Source organism: Sinocyclocheilus rhinocerous, unplaced genomic scaffold, assembly GCF_001515625.1.
Source record: "Sinocyclocheilus rhinocerous isolate Xijiao unplaced genomic scaffold, SAMN03320098_v1.1 scaffold72, whole genome shotgun sequence".
NCBI lineage: Eukaryota > Metazoa > Chordata > Actinopteri > Cypriniformes > Cyprinidae > Sinocyclocheilus > Sinocyclocheilus rhinocerous.
In genome coordinates, this window is record NW_015628351.1 from 4643637 (window position 1) to 4666040 (window position 22404).

A 22404-nucleotide genomic window follows, 5' to 3' on the forward strand; every position below is an offset into this window, starting at 1 on the left:
TTATTGCCTATGCATGTTCATTCATGTCTTTTTATTTTTTATCAATGTCCTCTACCAAGGACGTAGCATAACTTATGAATGAAATATTTTTAATTTTATTTAATGCTCTAAACAATGTAATGACATGAAAAAAATACTATTTTTTTTTCTAAAATGTTTTGCCGGGTCTCAAGAGGTTATAGCACAGCCACCACAAAATCAGACTTTTAACACCTCTTTTCACATTGTGATCGTTCTGAGGTTAAATAAAGATTTAAAATCATAACAAGAAATAGTTTAATAGCTATGATACTGTTTCTGAAATCAAATCTTTGCATAGTTATGACAGGAAACACTAGCATCAATGCCTTGGAATAAAAAACAGTTAATCTTAAAAAATAAAGCATATACATAATCCCAAATAGGAAATAAAACAGTTATCGAAGGAGCATGTGTCCTATTCTGTGTCCTAAACTCCTGAAACATTGTCTCATATTTTAGAGCAGGCAATGCAATTTATGAAAGAAATCTGTATGTTTTCTAAACCTGTATGTGGATGTGTGTGTTAAAAAAAAATTCAGATGTAACCCCCGTTGTAATTGTTAACATTTTCATAAGTATCTTTAATTTTATTACACATTTTTTCTCAGTAACTGTAACTGATTACAATTACATTTATTTTGTAATTAAATTACGTAATTTAGTTACATGTAACTTACTTCCCAACACTGGTCAAATCATTTTTTGTCCTTTGTATCACCATTTGTACCAATGGCGATTTAATTAAAAGATCGGTTAGCTCATATCACATCAAACCATGCAAATTATTATTATTGTTATACTTTATTCTCAAATTATTAATGTTAACAACATCAGCATTGCCTATACTGTGTATTAGTGTGTAGATTAAAATTTCTGTACAGTCTAATCTCTAATTGTCATACCACTTGAATTTCATATTAAGAAATTCTTTTAACCCAAAAAGCTAATTATGCTCCCTTTGAACTGGTTGTCTTTAAAATACAAATCTTGTGTAATCCCAATCACATCTGTAATTCAGAAGCACATTTTAAACAGGAATACAATTTAATTTCATTCACATGTGTTTCATAAACACATAATCCTTTCTGGATTATGCAAAGATGCAAATTTATGAATTTTTTCTAATGCAAATTAGAAACAACAGGAAAATACAATATACCGTGATTTAATATTTGAGGTAAAGACTATTTAGCAATAGAATTAAGGTGAGAAATACTGCACAAATCGAATAATCAGATGTAGAAATGGTTTGAGACCTTTAGCGGAGCAATATATTAAAGGGGTCATATGATGCGATTTCATTTTTTCCTTTCTCTTTGTCACTGCTCATTCTGAATGATCACCGACTGGCGTGCGACTTCCTATGACGTTGTCAATCAAATTAACTGTAGCCAATCGGCTTAAAGGGCGTTGTCTTGCCCGTATTTCTGATTGGGCTGCAGAGCGCTTACGCGCGGTGACGTCACCACTGGTACCCAAGCAGCTATAACGTGTGAATATGGCGAACATCAGAAGTGTCAAGGTGAGCGGGAAATTGAATGAATGAATAGAAATGTACTGGCTCAAAAAAGTAATCTGTCCTGAAGTTCAATATTTCAAGATTGCTTTGCAGCTCGCTTTAGTCTGCACGTCGTTGTGTGGTTGTATTCCACTTCTCACTATATTTTGAAGCTGTAGCCGCAGTGCTAACTACTTCAGGGGAACTTCTGTGCAGTTATGAGAGTGATTGATAGATATGTAAACATTAGAAACAATGGCGATTAACCAGCTTTACTCTTGCTTATTACATTATTCTTAAATTCCGGTGCTGTAGGCTTAAACCTCATTGTTTTGCAGCATATTACAGTTGAGCCATGACTGAATTGTGGTTGTTGTATAATGAAACATGACCAAGCTCCATGCAGGCTGTGTTCCAGTGTGACCTTACTGACTGTGTGGCAGGGTATGGTAGGTCTGGTGACAGGAGGGGCCTCTGGTTTGGGCAGAGCCACTGTGGAGCGGCTCATCAGTCAGGGGGCCAGCGCTGTGATCCTGGACCTGCCCAGCTCAGATGGACACAAGGTGGCCGCTGCTCTCGGAGACCATTGTGCATTTGCACCTACTGATGTGAGTGACACTTATTGTTAATGACCTTTTGATATTTTCCACTTTCTCTTCTTGCTCTTTTAGGGAGCAGTGCTTGATTTGAAAATATGAACTCTTTGTTTGTTTTTTCTGATTGGGTTTTTGTTTTTTAATTCAGGTCATGTCGGAGTCAGATGTGAGATCGGCTGTGGATTTGGCCAAGGAGAAGTTTGGCAAAGTTGACTTGGCGGTGAACTGTGCTGGGATAGCTGTGGCTGTGAAAACATACAACTTTAAGAAGGACCTTCCTCACAGTCTGGAGGACTTCACTCGTGTTATCACTGTAAGCCTCACTGTATTTACAGTGCTGCCTGAACCTCATGACACTGGTTCATATTTCTACAAATGATGTCTTTTTTTCACTGTAAAGTTTATCGCTATTATTTCTCTAAAGCATCCATTGAGATCAGTGAAATCTGAAGACAGGTAATGCCATGCTATTGCATATATTATAATGTTTTTTTGAATTTGATCTGTTAAAGGTGAACATCGCTGGGACTTTTAATGTGATCAGACTGGCTGTAGGGGAGATGGGAAAGAATGAGCCTGATGCGGATGGACACAGAGGCTGTATCATCAACACAGCCAGTGTTGCTGCTTATGATGGACAGGTATATCAGCTATACACTAACGTTCAAAAGTTTAGGGTCTGTAAGATGTCTTTTATTTATTTTAAGAAATACTTTTACTGAGGCTGCATTAAGTTGATCAGTAAAGGCATTTATGATGTTACAGAAGATTTCTATTACAAATAAATGCTGTTCAATGAACTTTCTTTTCACTGATAATAATAATAAATGTTTCACAAGCAGCATATTAGAATGATTTCTGAAGGATCATGTGACACTGCAGACTGGAGTAATGATGCTGAAAATTCTGCTTTCATAGGAATAAATTACATTTTAAAATATTAAAATAGAAATTAGTTATTTTAAATTGTAATAATATTTCCCAAAATTACTGTTTTTACTGTATTTTTTTATCAAAGAAAAAACCTTGGTGTGAATAAGACAACTCTTACCCCAAACTTTTTAACAGTAGTGTACTTTAACCTTACAGATTTATGACACTGCATCACTGCAGGTTTTGTAATGTGTTTTGTTGTCTTTTTAAGGTGGGTCAAGCTGCGTACTCTGCATCTAAAGGTGGGATTGTGGGTATGACGCTTCCTATTGCTCGAGACCTTGCACCAATGGGGATCCGTGTGGTCACCATTGCCCCAGGTCAGTGTCCCTGAGATGCATATTTTGTTTCTAAACAGAATGAGCTTTTCATTGTGTCTCATCATTGCTCTATGAAAATTCATTGTTTGATAGGGATATAACGATTCACTCAGATTTTCTCACATTTTATTTTTTGCACATTTCTTTGTGAAATTGAAATATCTTTTGTCCAATAACAAAAATAAATTGAAATAAAAAAAAAATCCCAAATCAAATAAATAAATAAATAATACAAATAAAATAAATCATTCATATAAAAACTTAAACTAAGGCTTTGCATGTGCTCTTTCCTGGCTTGGAATTTTTTTAAAGGGGACATAACACACAGCTTTGCCCAATCTCATGTTAATCTTGAGTACATATAGAATAGTATTGCATCCTTCATATCTCCAAAGAGTCTTTAGTTTTATCATATTTATAAAAGAAAGATACAGCTTTACGATTCTCTCCGAAAACAGCTGAGCTCCTGGAGGCGCGCCGTGGGCGGAGCTAAAGAGTCACGAGAACTTGCGCACCAATTGCCAACAAAACGCAGAAATTTGATGCAGTGAATTACCTCTCCAGTTCTGAATCATGACCGGGATCTTTTATCCCTGGGACCGCTCCATTTTCAGTATCAAACAATGTGCAAATCCAGCACCAGACTGGGCCTTGTTTATAAAATATTTGTCACCGAAATGACGGGAACAAATAAACACTTGCGAAACTCCATCGATGCCCTGGAAAAACAAACTGCATCCACTGTTCACGTAACGCTGGGTTCTTTGGGAAGTTGAACAAGGTAATCTTTCCCTCACATCCATCCGCTCGCTCTCACTCTCGCTCCGGTCACCGTGCGCTCTTACAGGAGAAATGCCCATACAAGGAAATCCGCCCTTCATGTCGTCATGAAGGGCCATGCTCAAAAAAACACTTTCCGAAACTTATACGAACCCAGGAGGAGTGTATTTGACACAGAATTACTCCGTCATATGTTCAAATCGTTTTTTGACACTTTGGCCATGTTTAGCATGAGAATCGAACTCTTTAACTCTTTTATGAAATTATGCTACATAAAACCACATAAAAGCAGACAGACTGAATGAGAACGCAAATTCACTCTCTGACAGCAGGTGGCGCTTATGGAACAGCAGCGATACAGCATTTCCTTGGTTACTACTGTAAACAAAGCAGCGCTGTGCTTATAAACACTACTTCAATACACATTATACAGAGGCAAGATGAAAATAAAATACGTTCTAAACTTTTTCTGAAGGTAGTCAGTTGCCAACAGAGACACATTCATATAAAACCACACCCTGAATTGTATCGCGATTCGTTTAACATCTCAACCAACTTGAATTGTCACACATTTTTATCGATTTTCAGGGTACATCTCTACTTCCCTATAGTTTGAACACAGTTAATTCAGTATTTTTCCTTTTTTTGAGACCTTTTCAGTTATATCCTCCATACCATTTTCTTTCCCTACAGGTCTGTTCTCCACCCCACTTCTAGCAGGATTACCTGAGAAAGTGCAAAGCTTCCTGGCCAGACAGGTGCCCTTCCCGTCACGTCTGGGAGATCCAGCTGAGTTTGCACACCTTGTGACTGCAATAGCAGAAAACCCCATGATCAACGGCGAGGTGATTCGCTTGGACGGAGCCATCCGCATGCAACCCTGAAAGAAAAAAGAAAACAGAGCGGAGAAACTCCAGTTGAAATATCCAAAACTGGTCTGTGACTGAAGAACTAAACTTACTAAGCATTTTCAGTATAAAGTTAAGATACTTTGTATCTGAGAGGAAGTGCTACCACTCCCATGGGTGGAAATCTTGTAGAGTCTGTCTTGTATTTATATACTGACTGCACTTCTGTGCCTCTGAGGTACTAATGACTGATGTGTCTCCGTAGTAAATGCATTTATACAATCATAAAGTTGTACAGGAGTCATGCAAACAATGTCTCTGGTATCCACGTATCTTTTTGTGTAAAATAAAATATGTAAAACATAACAGGATGAGTTATGCGGTGCTCATGGATCACTGCAGTGAACTAAATACAGCTTCAGGAAAGATGATCAATATGAAATGTTTTGGATTTGCCACTATACTGACTATTATATCACTATTATATCAGTGGTTCTCAACCAGGTGTCTGGGACCCACTAGGGGGCCTCGGCATGACTTAAAATGATTCAAATTTGAAATATTCATACAATTCAAATGAAATCTACTGCTATTAAGTGTTGTCACAAATTATGACTTCGATACAATACCAGACTAAGTTATCTGGAAAATTTACCAAAACAATAATAAATGACAGAATGTGAAATGTAAAGTTTTTTTTAAAAACATTACTTCTTGCAATTTAAAATGTGAATTGTTGCCAGTGTGAGTGTTATGCTTGTGTATAGAACTATGTGCAACACAAGTTAGCTAAAAAGATAAAGCCAAATAAAAGTTATTTTTGCTCTCATTTGCTTTGTAAGACTCTGATGGTGAAAATTTTCACTTGTCAAAATTTTTGTATATTTATTTTGTATGAGCCTTTTTTTAAGACAATTTTCCATCCTTGCAAGTCATTTTATTTCACAATAACAACATATCTCAATATAGTTATTTCAGTTGAATAACTGAACAAAACAACAAACTACAAACAAATTGTAAAATACAATATAATTTTACTTTTTTCCAGCTACAGAAAATTTAACAGTAGCATTCAAGTAAAAAAGATATTAGGCCTACACAAACTGACTACAGAAAAGTTTTACTGCTCTAAAAAAAGAATCACTGCTCTATAAATTCTTCTCTTTTTCCTTTGCTGTAAAGTGACCCTCTTCTAAATGGAGAATGATTTATTTGCATTTACATCTCTTTTTTTTAAAGATAAATTACAAGCATTTTGTGTCAGCGTGAAGAACTAGACCAACAGAGGGCAGAATTGAGCTTATTTTGACAATCAGGACAGGAAGCTTGTACAACTTGCATGTGATTTATGCTGACTGACAAGGTCAAAGATCTTTATTGCAACAGGATTAAAAAGACTTGTAAATGCTATTTTAGATAAGTTAGAAAAAATTATGTATATCTTTCAGATAAAGAATTATATCTGTAGATATTTGTGGCTTTTTAAAGTATTAAATCATGGCTTAAATATACAACTACTTAAACAGCATGTAAGACTCATCACCAGCCAAAAAAAGTAAAACTGGAAAATATTGGCAGCTGTGCACAAAAGTCCTGCTAAATCCTTTACTGAACAGATTGTGCATAATTAAAGTAAGCCCAGATTGATGTTTGTAAATCTGCTTTAGACACACACACACAGATTGATTTCTGTGCACAGGGTGGCAGTTCCACTGTAATCTCAGTTTCATTTATTTCAGTCCACCCTAAAATCTACACAGGCCATGTTAACACGATTACACTTCAGAGGTTAACAATTCTCACAGTTACCATTTGGTTCTGAAATATGCAAGGATGATTCATGTTTCCTGACAGCCAATTTACCATATTATTACTATGTTTTATTATTATTATTATTATTTCTTATGTTTTTCAATTTTATCTACTATTTACTGCACACTCTGAGTAGCTGACATTTCAAACCACATGGAATGGGTCAAACATACATTTGTGGAGTGTGCAGTGAAACAGATGTTAGATCAAACATCAGGTTGAGGCGAGTGGTTTGAATCATGGCTGATGGTTATTGAGTGTCACTGTGTTGTCTCACTTCACTCTAATGTGTTGCCCAACGTCTGCTCCATCATGTCATGCATCTATCAGGGGGCCGTGAGTTAGGACAGCTTTGATGGACACTTGCTGTCATCCCATAGATCTCTGCACTGTCAGGAAAATTACTTTCACTATTAACAATGGAGCTGTGGCTTCAGCAGAGGACAAACAGAGGCTGTGTGAAGACAAGGTTAAAGACTGAGGGGTGTAGGAAAGAGACGTCCTGGTGCTTGTTCCCAAAGCAACTCCAGAGCACACTAACAGACCGATTCATCAATATGCATTATTAATGTGCTCGGGACAATTCAATCCCCCCCGGAGTGTGTAAATATGAGAGTTTGGGTGTAATCAGAACACAAGACCGCTTTATGCTGAACCTCTAGCGGGCAGACGGCACAAGCATGCGACAACCTGATCGGCGTTTAAAAACACGTGCATCGACAGCATGAACATGCATCATTTGGATAACAAGCGGTCTCGGAAATCCCTCAAGATATAGAAAAGACAGTGCTTCATGTTGATTTTATCAGTGTAGATCCCCAAGAATTCATGTCTAGCCTGCTGTGTGCTCCTTGAAGTAGTCTAAAGAAAAAACAAGGGATATAGGCTGAGACTCTGTTGAAGAGGAGGACAGATGTAGAAATAAGGAGGCAAGAATTTGAGCTGGTTGTCATTTATCTGGATCAGCCAGACCGACCTATTTTCTTCAATAAAAAATAAACATGCATATGCACGTCTTCAGATATATCAGTGAGATATCAGCAGTTTATTACTGATATTGTGTGCAGATGGGTAACCCTCAGAAAACAAGGGGAAAAAAACGTTTGATTTAATGAAGCCGATTTAAAGGTCAGCGGGAATTTTTATTTATTTATTTTTTTGTAGTGACAATACATCAAATTTTCTCTTCTATTACCATAATGCTTTCAGAAAAATACACACACAAGTGTAACTGATTATTACAATTTTGGAATTTAAATGATACTTCTTTGTTATTTCCACATGACAGTATATGAGAACATAATACTGGGAATGAGAGTTTTTGCATTATGTTAATTGGAATTTGGAGGGAAATGAACTCAATGATATCATAATGATCCTAAAAATAAGCTTCATTTTCTTCATGCAATATATTAACACTACTGCTCAAAAGTTTAGTCAGTAAGATTTTATTTTCAAAGAAATTAACACTTTCATTCAGCAATGAATCATTAAATTGATCGAAAGTGACAGTAATTACATTTATGTTCATGATGTTAAAAATATTTGTATTTTAATTTAACCCTTTAACTGTCACCCCTATTTTTGAACATCATAAAATATATTACAATAGAAAACAGTTATCATTAATGGTGATATTTTACAATATTACTGTTTTTACGGTATTTCAGAGCAAATAAATGCTGTCTTTGTGAGAAAAAACTTCTATATGGCATTATAATGAATATATACTGCATAAAATCCAAACTTGTTTTAATTAATTGTTTTAATTCATGAACAAATACATTTTGTAATATGATTTTGAAGTACTAATTTCCATGTTAATGCAATGTCTGATTTTGAAATGGTTTTCACATGACGAATTTTGAGGTTTTAATTTATATATAAGACTTTTTGTGACAAAGGTCAGAACTCCTGTTATGGTGTAGAAATCTTTTTCTATTACTGTTCCTACATAATTTGTAACAAACAAAAAAAAAACAGTGGTAAAATATATATTTAGGAGTCTTAGACCTTTCCAACGATATATAGTTTGTCATGATTAGATTAGGACTCATTTGTAATATATAGTGAAGTAAACTCATACGGGTGACAGTTGAGAGGTTAAAAAACACCTTGAAAAAAAGCATCACCGGTTCCATAAAAATATTAAGCAGCACAACTGTTTTAACATCGATAATAAGAAAATGTTTCTTGACCAGCTAATGATTAGAATGATTTCTGAAGCATCATGTGAAACTAAAAACATTTTAAAATATATTACAATAGAAAACAGTTATCATTAATGGTGATATTTTACAATACTACTGTTTTTACGGTATTTTAGAGCAAATAAATGCTGTCTTTGTGAGAAAAAACTTCTATATGGCATTATAATGAATACATACTGCATGAAGAAACGTAAGCTTATTTTTAGCATCATAAAAAATGTGACAGAAGAATCATACTTGGAGAGTCATTAGAAAGCACATGAACAGAAACAGCTTTCAGAATTGGGTGTTTGTAATTAAACGGCATAGCGATGTCCCACTGAGACGTTCAATCCTTAATCTCCAGAGAATACTGCCGTGAGAACGCTTAGGATAACAGGATCCCTCCTCCAAAAGCAAGAAAAACAAACAAACTTTGGGAAACTCAAGAAAAACACCCCAGAAATCTTCAAGGGACGACTGCACCCACTATAGAAACAGCGAAAGCATGATTACCAGTCATTAAATCTAAAGAGTCCCAAAGATCTCAGATGTGTAGGACCATTGGCTGGTTTGAACATGAGCATTATCACTCAATCCCACATTTACAATACCTTTCACATCCGACAATACCGTAACCCAGCCTGACACTGCTCATTTACATCTTATCCTTCATGAAAACAAATACATTTGTCTGAAACATTGGATACGGTGTCTTTCTGGGACCTATTAGAGGCATTGTGTTGGTTTTATCTGTTGAGCGCAGGCTACAGTAGCAGTCTTTGTGCTGAGGGACGGTAATCCTGTATCTGTATGAGTATTTGTGCCCACTTGAGGATTCGAGACAGAGGAGGGAATCCACTAATGCTGCCGATGCTAGAGAAAACAAATCAACACAGCAGGCCTCCAACTAGCCACGGCAGAACAGATATTCCCACAACATTCGGTCTTTACAAGCGTATACTCAAATAAAGCTATTATTCATGTCTGTTCCGACACACACATGTTCTGTACGGCTTGGATGTCGATTAGAGTGCTTGTAGCTTGCAGGATAACAAACATACACGGGCCACATAAAGAATCACCTCCGGTGACTTTAATACCACTCTGTTATATATATGTTGCCAGCAACGGGATTCTTTTTATATTTACTGGGCATTCAGTGCACCATTAAGAGCCAGTTGTGTTCCTGAGAGGCTAGTGAGTATATAGCGTTTTCTGGATGGCCTTTGAAACAGCCTGTAATCATAGCTTTGAGAGCGTGATGAAGATCCAGCGCTCCTTTAGCAACACACACTGACTTCTGACCTCATCCAGCGCTTCATTGTAGCATGACCATAAAGCTGATAGAGGTTATCCGATTTAATCAGAACACAGTAACTGCCTCTCATGAGGGTCAGACACTGACATCCTCACAATACCGCCGCGGAAAAAGCTTTGCACTGAAGCACGCATCTCCTGAACACGGCGGAATGATCTCTAAAGGGATCGCCATCACAACGGTGCCGTGGTGGGTGTAATTTCTTTACAACCTACTTTGAGACATGGCAATGTGTGGGAAATCATAGAAATCGTGTTATCAGGTCACCGCAATTACAAAAGCATTTCGAACCGAGTAATAACATAGTAAATAAATTGATTTGACTTCTTATTTTCTCATTTGGAGGTTCTTATCTGATCTGTGTGAGGCTCAAATCTCTATCAAAGGAATAGTTCACCCAAAGATGAATATTTATTGAAAACATACTCACCCTCAGGCCATCCAAGATGCAGATGAGTTTGTCTCTTCCGATTTGGAGATATTTAGCATTACATCACTTGCTCACCAATGGATCCTCTGCAGTGAATGGGTGCCGTCAGAATGAGAGTCCATCATTAAGACGTTTTTCACTTTTAAACTGTTGCTTTCGGCTAAAATACTAGTCATTTATCCATAACATTGCTCCAGTTCAAAACAGTTATATGTCAGTGGATTTTGAAGTAAGAGAATGGATTTTTTCACTGGAGGAAGCGTCATTATGGATTATGGACCCAGAAGCCACAGTCTGAAGTTAAAAACGTCTTCATGATGGATTGGTTTCTTACAAACGTGCTTTTCACTTCACAAGACATTAATTGATTGGAGTCTTGTGGATCGCTTGTGGGTTATTGTGACGGCACCCATTCACTGCAGAGGATCCATTGGTGAGCAATTTAATGCTACATTTAATGCTACATTTCTTCAAAACTGTTCAAATGAAGAAACAACTCATCTACATCTTGGATGGCCTGAGAGTAAGTACATTTCTTATTTTTTGGTTGAACTATTCCTTAAAAGTCACCATGAAATCAGAATCAACAATTTATATTTTTATGGAATATTTCAGTGTTTATTACAAATGATTTATCCATGTACATCATTATTTTTATACCTGATCTGTGTGAGGCTCAAATCTCTATTAAAGTCACCATGAAATCAAAATAAACAACTATTGCAGTGTTTATTATAAATTATTTATTCATGCACATCTTTATTTTTATTGAATATTGCAGTGATTACTATAAATTATTTATTTGTGTATGTAATTTTTTTTGTGAAATATTGCAGTGTTTATTTTAAATGCCTTATCATTTTACATCCTTCTTTTTTTATTGAGTACTGCAGTGTTTATTTTAAGTGATTTATCTGCGTGCATCATTTTTTATGGTATGCTGCAGTGTTCATTATAAATGATTTATCTGTGTATTTAATTCATATGCCCTTATAATCTTTAATCAAAAACATTAACTTCCCCTCCCCCTCACACATCTCGTCTCTAATGACGTGTGCACCGGCATGACGACGGGACAATAATCCCTCTCCTCCAGCATCCTGCCACTCACATGAGATTGCAGCAATTAGCACTTGACAATGATCCAACCAATCCGTTCCCAATGGACAAAACAAGTCCCGCCCAACATGTCTCCTCATATGAGAAGCTGTTTCACTCGGATATACATCAATATAGGGAAGAAAAGACGACTGCAATTTCCGTTTCATGCTGACTTTAACACGGTGGACAGGCAGCCACAACGGTGACAGGTCCACTGGGAGAGAGATGCCAGCTTCAGATGCAATTCACTGTTGGGTTTGAGAGAAAGTGGGCAAAAGAGAGAGATAGAAAGAAAAAAACAGACACAGAGAGAAACAATTATGAGACATAGTGAGGCATGTCTGTCTGCTCTACCCTAAGGAGAGAGATTGAACCATCAACTCAGAAGCATAGATCTGTCATGACATACAAAATGTTTAAAAGTAAAGCATAACATTTTGGTGGATTTTAAATTATTTTCTCATATCCCAGCTTAATATAGAGTCTGTAAATGCTATGGCTATCAAAGCATTGCTTTGTTTGAATCCAGCTGTAGGGCAATATTGGCATGAGGTTGGAGGCGGGACTATCTCTTTGCTCAACCAATGGAAGACAAGTGAATATTCACTGACCTATTTGATTTTTTTTTTTTTGTCGAAAGATTCTATTTAGTGGTGCTGTAGAGTTTTTGCAATCTTTTAAAATCTCAGTTACACTAGACATGGGGTAGGCAAGTTCGGTCCTAGAGAGCCGCAGTCCTGCAGAGTTCAGCTCCAACCCTAATCATACACACCTGAACAAGCTAATCAATGTCTTCAGGATTACTAAGGCTATAGGCAGGTGAGGTTTTTTTTTCAGGGTTGGAGCTGAACTCTGCAGGACTGCGGCTCTCTAGGACCGAATTTGCCTACCCCTGCACTAGACAAATAACAGAACGTGCTGTTGCATTTAAAAGTGCAAATACAACCCAACACAGCGAAATGGAAAAGAACGCAGGGGCTCGAGTCGTGTTTTTAAAAGTTGAACATTTAACTTGACACAGCTTCTTGAAAAAAAGGTTGCTCCCGTAAAACCCTGAAAAAGCAGTGAAATGTACATTTACATTAGTGATGAGAAGCCAATCTTTTTGAAACTCTGAATCAACTGAACCAACTGTTTTGCAAAATGATTCATTGTTTCGAAGCACACAAAATATTGCGAGCAAAATGGTCAAAACGGTGCAAAGGCAACGTGAACACGGCCTATGTTAATAAAGATACACCAACTACAAAAATGTAATCTATTAAATATTAAATGTATGTTTATTTATTAATTTGTAGTGCTTGTTTTTGTGTTTATTTAGGACCCATGCATGCAGCTAATTCCAATCAGAAACAATGAACCCTCCCTTTTTGTATTCCACATGCATGTTTACTAAAAGTAATTAAAACGGAACATACATTATAAAACTGATCGAAGATCAGATAAAACCATATATTAGACACTGGTTCATGAATTCACTAAATTAACATCCTCTAGCAGCAAACCATCAGAATTCCAAAAGTTTCAAAATCAAGATTCAAAACAGCCTAGTTTGCTAAAATCATGACTTTTGTTTATGAACACAAAAGATTCATAAAGTGTTAAAAAAGCAGTGTTTTGAAAGTGGTCATCACTGGTTTACATAACAAAGCGTCTCTGGTGGACATATATGCTCTTTTGATAAGACAACCACTAGATTACATTTATAGATTTGAAAGACGCTTTTATCGAAAGTGACTTACGCTGCATTCATGATATGCAGTTCACACATTCCCTGGAAATCAATCCTGTGACCTTGACATTGCAGCACAGTGTACTGTTTGAGCTACAGGATATGTTGCATGCATATATGTTGCACTTTAAACATGCTAAATAGATAAATATCATTACACATGCATGTATACCTTTTCTAATAGGACATTTCTTACACCTCCCAAGGCCTTTTATGCATGCAAAATCTGTATCCTTTTCCACCTGCAAAATAATTACCATGTCCATTTAATTACCGTGTGCATCTGGAAAATGAATACTGAAAATCATAACTTTGTTAATGAGAAGGTATCAGCATAAATGTGTATTGCTCACTTGCATGAAAAGAAATGCATTTTTAATTTCAGCAACTGCTGAAGTTTTCCACCCTTTTGGCCGAATCATAGAGCTTACAAATACTCATCTCCAGCTGCGAGTCAGTGCCATGGAGCATGAACATGTCTTCATCCATTCATAGCAGCCTAACTCCAATTGCTTAGTATTTCAAAGACATCATTACCACAGTACGCAAGCATCGTGATAGTCTGAGATGTAGTCAGCGAGACTTCATTAACAAAGCAGTTTCATGTAGAGCCCAAAGGAGAGCCAAACTCAGCCGCTTTCCATTCACTTCAGCAGGGTGCAGTTCTCTCAAACTTCCCCTCGAGAGCAAGAAACTCAGGCTGTAAGAGTTGCTATTAAATGCATTACGGCTGGTCTGTTACACAACGCTTCTCTGGAATACCAAAACCCCCCTTCCCAAAGTTCAGGGTAAATTATGCATAGGCTAATGTCGTAACTGAAGTAGTTTACACAGGCATTTTTCAAACCCGTCTACATGATTCATATCAAAGACACATCGCTGATGAATTAGTTACTGATCTGGGGATGAAGGGGGTGATCCTGAATCACAGTTCAGCATATTTATATGCTTTCGCTTTTGCACCTGAATTGCCCTCAGAGATCCATTCAATTATCTATGCATCTATCTGTCTGCCACACCTTTTCTCTCAAACTGCGTTCGCACGTCTTTTCCACACATCTCAACTGAAACAAAACTCATAATAATATCGGATGGCATTGATAATCACCTTAGAGACCGGCACGAAAACCTGCAGCTGAATATAAAACACTTTTGCTCTAGTTTATAACACTTGTGTGTCCAATCAATTTTAATATATTGAAATCTATTCAAACAGAAGCTCAATTATGCAAAAGAGTCTGAGTCAGATGAATCTGATACAGGACATGCCAGTAAGCCTCAAAACAGCCATCAGCATACTTAGGGCTAACGTGACAGACTCGAACATGCATGTAGACGCACTTCAACTGCCCTGAAACAACTGCTGGAAGAATACGGTGAGTTACTATTTACAGCAAGCAAATAAAGGTCAGATTTACTCATAGTAAAATCTCCTAAATTATCAACAAAAAAAAAATGCAGATAAGGGATATTTTAATTTGATTTGCACAAAATGACAAAGTAATTTTTCACCCTAGTGTTTATCTAGACACATTTTCATTTAAATTAATCATGAAATTGAAATTCTTCCTTTATCCGTTTACTTTATTCACTTTTCAAATTCAACTCTCAATTCATAATTTTTCTAAATGCATCTTAATAATCTTATTTTGAGAGATTCATCCATGCATGTCTCATATTCATATTATTCATATTATTAACTTTCCACATGCATAAGTTCACATATAAATCCAAATGATCTTAATGGTTAATCAACAAACCATTTGGCGAACCTGTAGATTATTATGTGTGTTCATAAATTATCACATATCTAAATAGTTAAACCAAACATAATTCTGCTATTTTGTAAGCTAGTAATACACTAGTACATGCACTACAGTATTATATAGTAAATGGTGTAACTGTACACATTTGCTCAAGTTCTTTTTACAATTCTTACTGTATCATTTACTGTACATTATTGACAGTTTAGTAATAAACAAATGTTGCCTATATTTGCACTTTTCTAATCCAAATATATCGAGATTCTACCTTTACAAATCTTTGTTTTGGTAACACTTTACTTAAAACCTTTATGTATAATGCACCATAAAAGTAGTTTTAATGCATTAATTATGCCTTGTAATGCACCTTATAATGCATTGCACAATCTCATGAATAATTGTAACCACAGTTAATATATTATAACACTTCTCAATTCATTATTGCACTATGCATTTTAAATTCAGTTATAATTATTTACGACAAAATATAATGTATTTATATGAATAATAACAACACATTATACCCTTTCATAACCCTTTATAATGCATTATACATAATAAACTTTGTTTTTATTTGAATTACATCAGTATCATTCAAGGTACTGCTTTTGCATCTCCTCTGTCACAATAAAACCAAAACAATACGATACAGTATGTTAGAGTAAATAGAGGGCGATAACTAGAGATTGAGATCTTCTGTAATTTTAATATGCATTAGCTCTCAAAACATTATGATTGCAAAACAGGTGTTCTTCTACATGCAACCTATTTCTGAAATCGAAACTATTCAGTCAATTACACAAAACTGTACAGCCAGCTCTGTGGAAACAGGATGATTGTTACACATTTCAAGTGTTCTTCAGTGAATGAATCATTGTGAGGAGAGGGAACAGATTAGCTCTCCTCTCTCCTATCTTCTTTGTCAAATTGGCTCTTCTTGTTGGAAATCATACACCGTCTGAAATGACCTAATTTATCATTCAATGTTGCATCGTTTCTAATGGGATCACAGGTAGCCAATATAGGGAAAAGTTTGTACGTCGAATTTGCAACCAGTACTCCGTGACGTGAATTATTTAGTTGGACAGATGACATTTCGAGTCCCTTCTCCTTCATTATGCGATGTATGGACTTCATGGACGCTCTCTTTAAGAGAATAACTCACCTGACCAACAGCGCATGTCATGCGGGTTGTGTCAGCGCTGGCTATGAGATGATGAGGCTACGTGATCCTGTATTCAAGAGTATGAATAGAACATTATACCACGTTTACATGACTGCTCTGAATACATAACACTGAATGAAGACAGACAGAGGCATCCAGAGAGCCATCGCCCCTCACTGAGCACTGAACTATGAAATGAACGCCTGTCCTCTCGCTCTTTGAAAGGCAGGTTCTCTAGAAGCTGGACAGAAGTGAATTTAATGACGTCTGAACGATGAAGAACATGCCCTTGGTTTGTAAAACAACGTCGAAAAAGGAACTGGGATGCAGTTATCAGATAATGAACCCAGGTCGCTGGGTGAAGCAGGTCCATATTTGCAGCTAATGTCTTGGCCGAGATCCTAATTGAGTCCTGAACAATCTGGCTGGTGGAATGATCCACTCAACTAAAGGGATAATTAAAGATAAAGGGCTCCCATTTTTCTACTCAGCGCTAATGTAATTGTAATGGTCTTAAACAAAGTACAGTTCGGAGAGGTCATTATCTTGCTCTTGTTAATATTCTTTGAAAACTCCTGCCATGAGGTAGCTGCATCTTACCTGTATCACTCATGGAGGGCTCGATCTATTTCAAAAGACTCCAGTTTTCTGTGGCTGGAACCAAAGTTCAATTAAATGTCCATACATAAGTCACCCTCCTATGTGCTTTATGCTGTTTTGATTTTCTGTGATTGTCCTTCAAGGCAAAAAAGAGAGATAGTTTAAAAGTCTAAAACTAATTTGGAAATGGTGTTGCAATCTAATATTTCAGACATTTAAGATGTAGGCTATGACTTCAGAGGTTGCAGGTTTGGTTCAGAGTAGATGACCCAATAACTGGAAAGTTACTGAAATCACTATCCTGCTCACCGTTATGCCTTCTAGCAAGATACTTAAAAGAATATTCAGTCTATTATTCAACATAAACTACAGTTCAATAGTTTGAGGTTGGTAAGATTTTTCAGTGTTTCTGAAAATCTCTTATGCTCACCAAGGCTGCATTATTTAACCAAAAATGGAACAAAACGTGGAACAGTAATGTTGTGATATAGTATTACAAATTAAATAACTGTTTCTATTTGATTATATTTTAAAATATAATTTATTCCTGTGATGTAAAGCTACATTTTCAACATTCATCATTATTCCAGTCTTCATTGTCACATGATCCTTTAGAAATCATTCTAATATGCTGCTCCAGAAACATTTCTTATTATAAATGTTGAAAATAGTTGTGCTATTTAATAGCCTATTTTTGTGGAAACCATATTTTTTCAGGATTCTTTGATGAATGGAAGCATTTATTGAAGTTGAAATAATTTATAGCATTATAAATGTCTTTACTGTTACATCTAAATAAATATATTAATTCCCTTATATATATATATATATTACCGACCACAAATTTTTGAACTGTAGTCTAAAAACTATGTACCACATGTGCTGTGCTGCTGATTACCCACTCATCCCTCAGTGTCTATAAATGAACAGGAAACATATTTACAATAAAGACACTAATGAAATCTTGCAAGCAAGAATGTGGAATGTGGAGCTCATAGTTTAGCTCAGGAGTTGCTCAGTAAAAAATGTTTGTTACTTGAGGTGTTAAGTTGCTACCAGTGGGAATCCGCAGGAATGATGCTGTAGTGCCAGGAGCAACTTAACAGCTCAAGCAACAAATATTCTGCTGAATTCAGCTCTGTGTGAACAGAGCTCTACAGATGCTGGCATTACTTCCAGCTACTTCCGCAAAGACCTGTGAAACTGGTCATGACATGAGTTAATATTTATTGATGTAGCACATGTACTGTTAGAGTGCTATGGTTATAGTTGCATATTTTAAACATTTATATTCTGTCTGCTTACCTGATAAGATCCATTACAACTATATTTACTGTAAACACATTTCCCATTCTCTCAGGTATGAATTCTTGTTTAAAAAATTAACAGGGCACTGTCAATGCAAATAATGTATAAAAGTGGCCCTAAATGCAACTTCTGTGCAATTAGTGTCATTAAGTGGAAGTAAAAATAAAAAAATGAAATAATTTTTTAAAATAAATATATATTTGAACTGACTTAAGCTGAAAACATTGATATTTTGTCTTTTGTAGAGCTGCTTATAGCTGAAATGAATTGATAAACGTTTAGTTATCATAGTTATTACAGTTATTATACCGAACTGAATCAACACTGAGCTGATGTGAGCTGAATAATGAAACTATTGCCTTTTATGAGCTGTTTTACAGCAGAATTTGAATTTGTCTCAGATTTAATGAAGTTTGCATCATCGATTCTGTTATTTTCCTGTTATTATTATCCTGTTATTACCGTCAAGATGCTTTGAAACAATCTGTATTGGATACTGTAAAGCACTATATAAATAAAGGTTACTTGACTTGAAAAAATAAGAAAATGATTTAAATATCAACAGTAATGTTTTCAAATAGTTTTCCCAACATTGCATCAGTCTAAGAATACCTTATATACGACAGTACATATTAAGCTAAAATAAAATAAAGTATTTTAACGTATAAATAACTTTAAAAGTCACATGGTAAAAGCAAAGTCAGATTTAGAATATTTGCATCCATTTTAATGTGGGAAATGTACTCATAACGTAGTAGCAGACTTGGATAATTAATGACTAGTCATTAATAGTTGTAGTTTAACTATTGCAGGCAGAAGTAGAATTGAACATAAAGCCAAAAAACAGAGTTTAATAGGTTGTAATGGGAAAAGAGTCCAGTAAATTGGCTCCAAATAGATAATAATGCATAATGCATGGACCTTTAATGGACCTTTCAGTGTACCTCTAGTAAGTAACACAGCTCTCGCTTTGAACTTGAAGGCTGAATTGCTCTCACTCATTACTCAAACACACACTCACACTCGCACACCAAGAACAAAAGAGAGAAACGTCTCTCAAAAGACCTCTGCTGTACAGTTCCTCTGAAAAATTGCAGACTTCTCAACTGAATGATGATGGCACGTATCTATCAACGGGGCATTACAGGCAAATGGAACGGCAGCCTCTCGGCGCTCTGCCTTCTGCAGCAATGCACCGTAAATTTACAGGGCAATAATTATGAGTCTTTTCATGAAGATAAAGGCAGGACCCTGTTTCCCAAAAGTAATAAACCTGACTCTCGCACCCCTATTTGAGGATGAAAAATGTTCCCCTGGCAACTGCGTTTGTCGTGCATGCTGGTTTTCCTCAACTGGCATGCTAGGCAAGCAATCTCCTTTCATCACAGGGAGAGAATGCAATTTCAGGGCTCATATCCACCAATTTTGTGTAACTCGCATAAGGGAAGAAGGAATGTAAGCTGAAAAACATAACACGAGGTGAAAAAACGGCACACTAGACCCGTCTTCTCTTGTAAATACTCCACTTTTCGGTTAAAATATGAGACACTCCAAATCAAAAACATTTCAGACTATGAAAACAAGATCTAGCAGAAAATACTCATTAGATCCTGATTCAAGTGCCACATGATGTCAAACTGTTTTCTTGAAGTTTGGTCAGATTTACACTGGCGGCCAAAAGTTTGGAATAACTGGATTTTTAAAAAATGTTTTTGAAAGAAGTCACTTATAATGAACAAGCCTGCATTCATTTGATTAAAAAAGCAATTTAATATTATTGCAATTTAAAAGAAAAAGAAGAAAACAGAAAACTGTTTTCTATTTTAATATGATTTTTAAAATATGATTTATTCCTGTGGTGCAAAGCTGAATTTTCAGTATCATTACTCCAGTCTTCAGTGTCACATGATCCTTCAGAAATCATTTTAATATGCTGATTAGGTGCTCAACAAACATTTTTAAATTTTTGTTGAAAATCAATTTATGGAAACCATAATACACTACTATTAAAAAAAATGGGGTAAGTTACAAAAAAGAGATATTATTACTTTTATTCAGCAAGGATCCATTGAAAGTGACAGTAAAGAAATGTATATTGTTACAAACAATTCAAATAAATGATGTTGAATGAACTTTATATTAATCAAAGAATGCTGAAAAATTGTGTAATTATTAATAATTGAGCACCAATAATAATTAAGCACCAAATAAACATATTAGAATGATTTCTGAAGGATCATATTATTAATGGCTGCTAAAAATTCATTTAAAAGATATTTTAAATACAATAAAACAGAAAATAGTTATTTTAAATTGTAATACATTTTCACAATATTACTGTTTTACTGTATTTTTAACTAAATAGATGCAGCCTTGGTGAGCATAAGATACTTCATTCTTATTTTAAATTTTTGGCCACTAAAGTATGTGTCAGGAAGCCATCAGGTGACATTTCATTGATGTTCCAGATGCAATAAGCCTTCCTAAAATAGTTATCTTCTCCAGTCTAATCTGTCACTCTATAGTTCGTGTTAGGAGAATGACACCTTGTCTCCCCCTAAAATGGAGTTTGGCAAATTGGTGTGTGCTAAAAGAGAGTGGAGCTCTTCTACATCTGCGTGTCCCTGCAGGCATGTTCCACTGACAGGCCCAGTGCGAGATCTGTCCATCACCGCGTGCCTCTGCTCTTTCCCTGCTGATACACGCAATGTCCTTCTCCCCTCATTCCACAAGACACAATCACACCAATACATCTGTTTTAGACTAGGAAAACGAGGGATAGTTCAAGTTCGATCAGTGATGAGATGCAAACACCCTGATGTAATTTGTGCCATGTCCACCAAAGTGAGCCTTGAATGTGAACAAATACCGAAACGGTCTCAGCCATTACACGCTTGTGTTATTAAAGAACCTCGCCGATGTGAGAAATAAGTGTGTCATCTGCTCTAGCCAGGTGCTTTGTGTCAGGAATGAAAGCCTCAGACACCAAGCAAAGAACTCAGCCATTTCAACAAGTCTTGCGAAAGAAACGGACTGAAGCTTTATTCTGCAGCACAGTGACCTTGACATTTTCACTTAGAATGTCGTTGTGCCTCTGCCACAGAAAGAGATGTATCTGAACTAATCAGGTATCTGGGAGCTTATGCAGTGTTGAAAAGGTAAAGCTGTTGATACAACACTCACCGCTGAGTTTAAAGGGGTCATATGATGTTGCTAAAAAGAACATTATTTTGTGTATTTGGTGTAATGAAATGTGTTTATGCGGTTTAAGGTTCAAAAAACATTATTTTCCACATACTGTACATTATTGTTTCTCCTCTATGCCCCGCCTTTCTGAAACGCGTCGATTTTTACAAAACTCATCGGTCTGAAAAACGAGGTGTGCTCTGATTGGCCAGCTATCCAATGCCTCTTTGGATTTGAGACTTTAGTCTTTGCAACTTTACAGATCTTCTTTATGCACCAAGAGCTTGTAACACTCCAAAGAGAAAGGAAAAATTGAAATCGCATCATATGACCCCTTTAAAGCAATGCAAGTACCTCAGATGCAAACTGAAAAAAATGACAAGTAAAATTCAAGTAAAAACAAGTTTTGCACATAATCTGAGCATATTTCAATAACAATTAAATAAAATTAAAAATATTTTAAAATATGAAATAAATCAAACTAAAACCTTACGGTTTATGGATTTCACTGTAAATTGCATTATGATGTAATGGCACTTCAAACCTAAAATAGCAGTTAAAAGAAAGATATAGTATACAAACATTCAATTGCTGTACAAGATAAGATTTTCTTTAAATCACTGTTCAAGCCGCCCAGTGATGTGAAGAGCTGAATGCATGCTGTTTAAACTGATACAACATGACCTTAAAATACAGTACCATTTAAAAGGTCAGTAAGATTTTTTTTTTTTAAAAAAGGAAAAATGTTGTTGTTTTTTATTCAGCAAGGATGCATTAAATTTATTATAAGTGACAGTGAAG

General features: G+C 35.9%; 1 protein-coding gene across 1 annotated transcript; it reads left to right on the forward strand.

Moving 5' to 3' along the window:
• Positions 1-1466: 1466 nt before the first annotated feature.
• On the forward strand, positions 1467-5797 carry LOC107737644 (3-hydroxyacyl-CoA dehydrogenase type-2-like). The gene is made up of 6 exons (XM_016549221.1): positions 1467-1543; positions 1963-2127; positions 2264-2428; positions 2628-2756; positions 3260-3368; positions 4842-5797. The coding sequence occupies exons 1-6, from the start codon at positions 1520-1522 to the stop codon at positions 5030-5032; spliced, it is 783 nt and encodes a 260-aa protein (XP_016404707.1). The 5' UTR covers positions 1467-1519; the 3' UTR covers positions 5033-5797.
• The last annotated feature ends 16607 nt before the right edge of the window (positions 5798-22404 follow it).

Bases quoted from the DNA above. Each gene is read 5' to 3' on its own strand.
- LOC107737644 (XM_016549221.1), top strand. From the start codon at position 1,520: ATGGCGAACATCAGAAGTGTCAAG. The intron at 1,544-1,962 runs GTGAGCGGGAAA...ACTGTGTGGCAG, and splicing joins CGAACATCAGAAGTGTCAAG to GGTATGGTAGGTCTGGTGAC. The intron at 3,369-4,841 runs GTCAGTGTCCCT...CTTTCCCTACAG, and splicing joins TGTGGTCACCATTGCCCCAG to GTCTGTTCTCCACCCCACTT.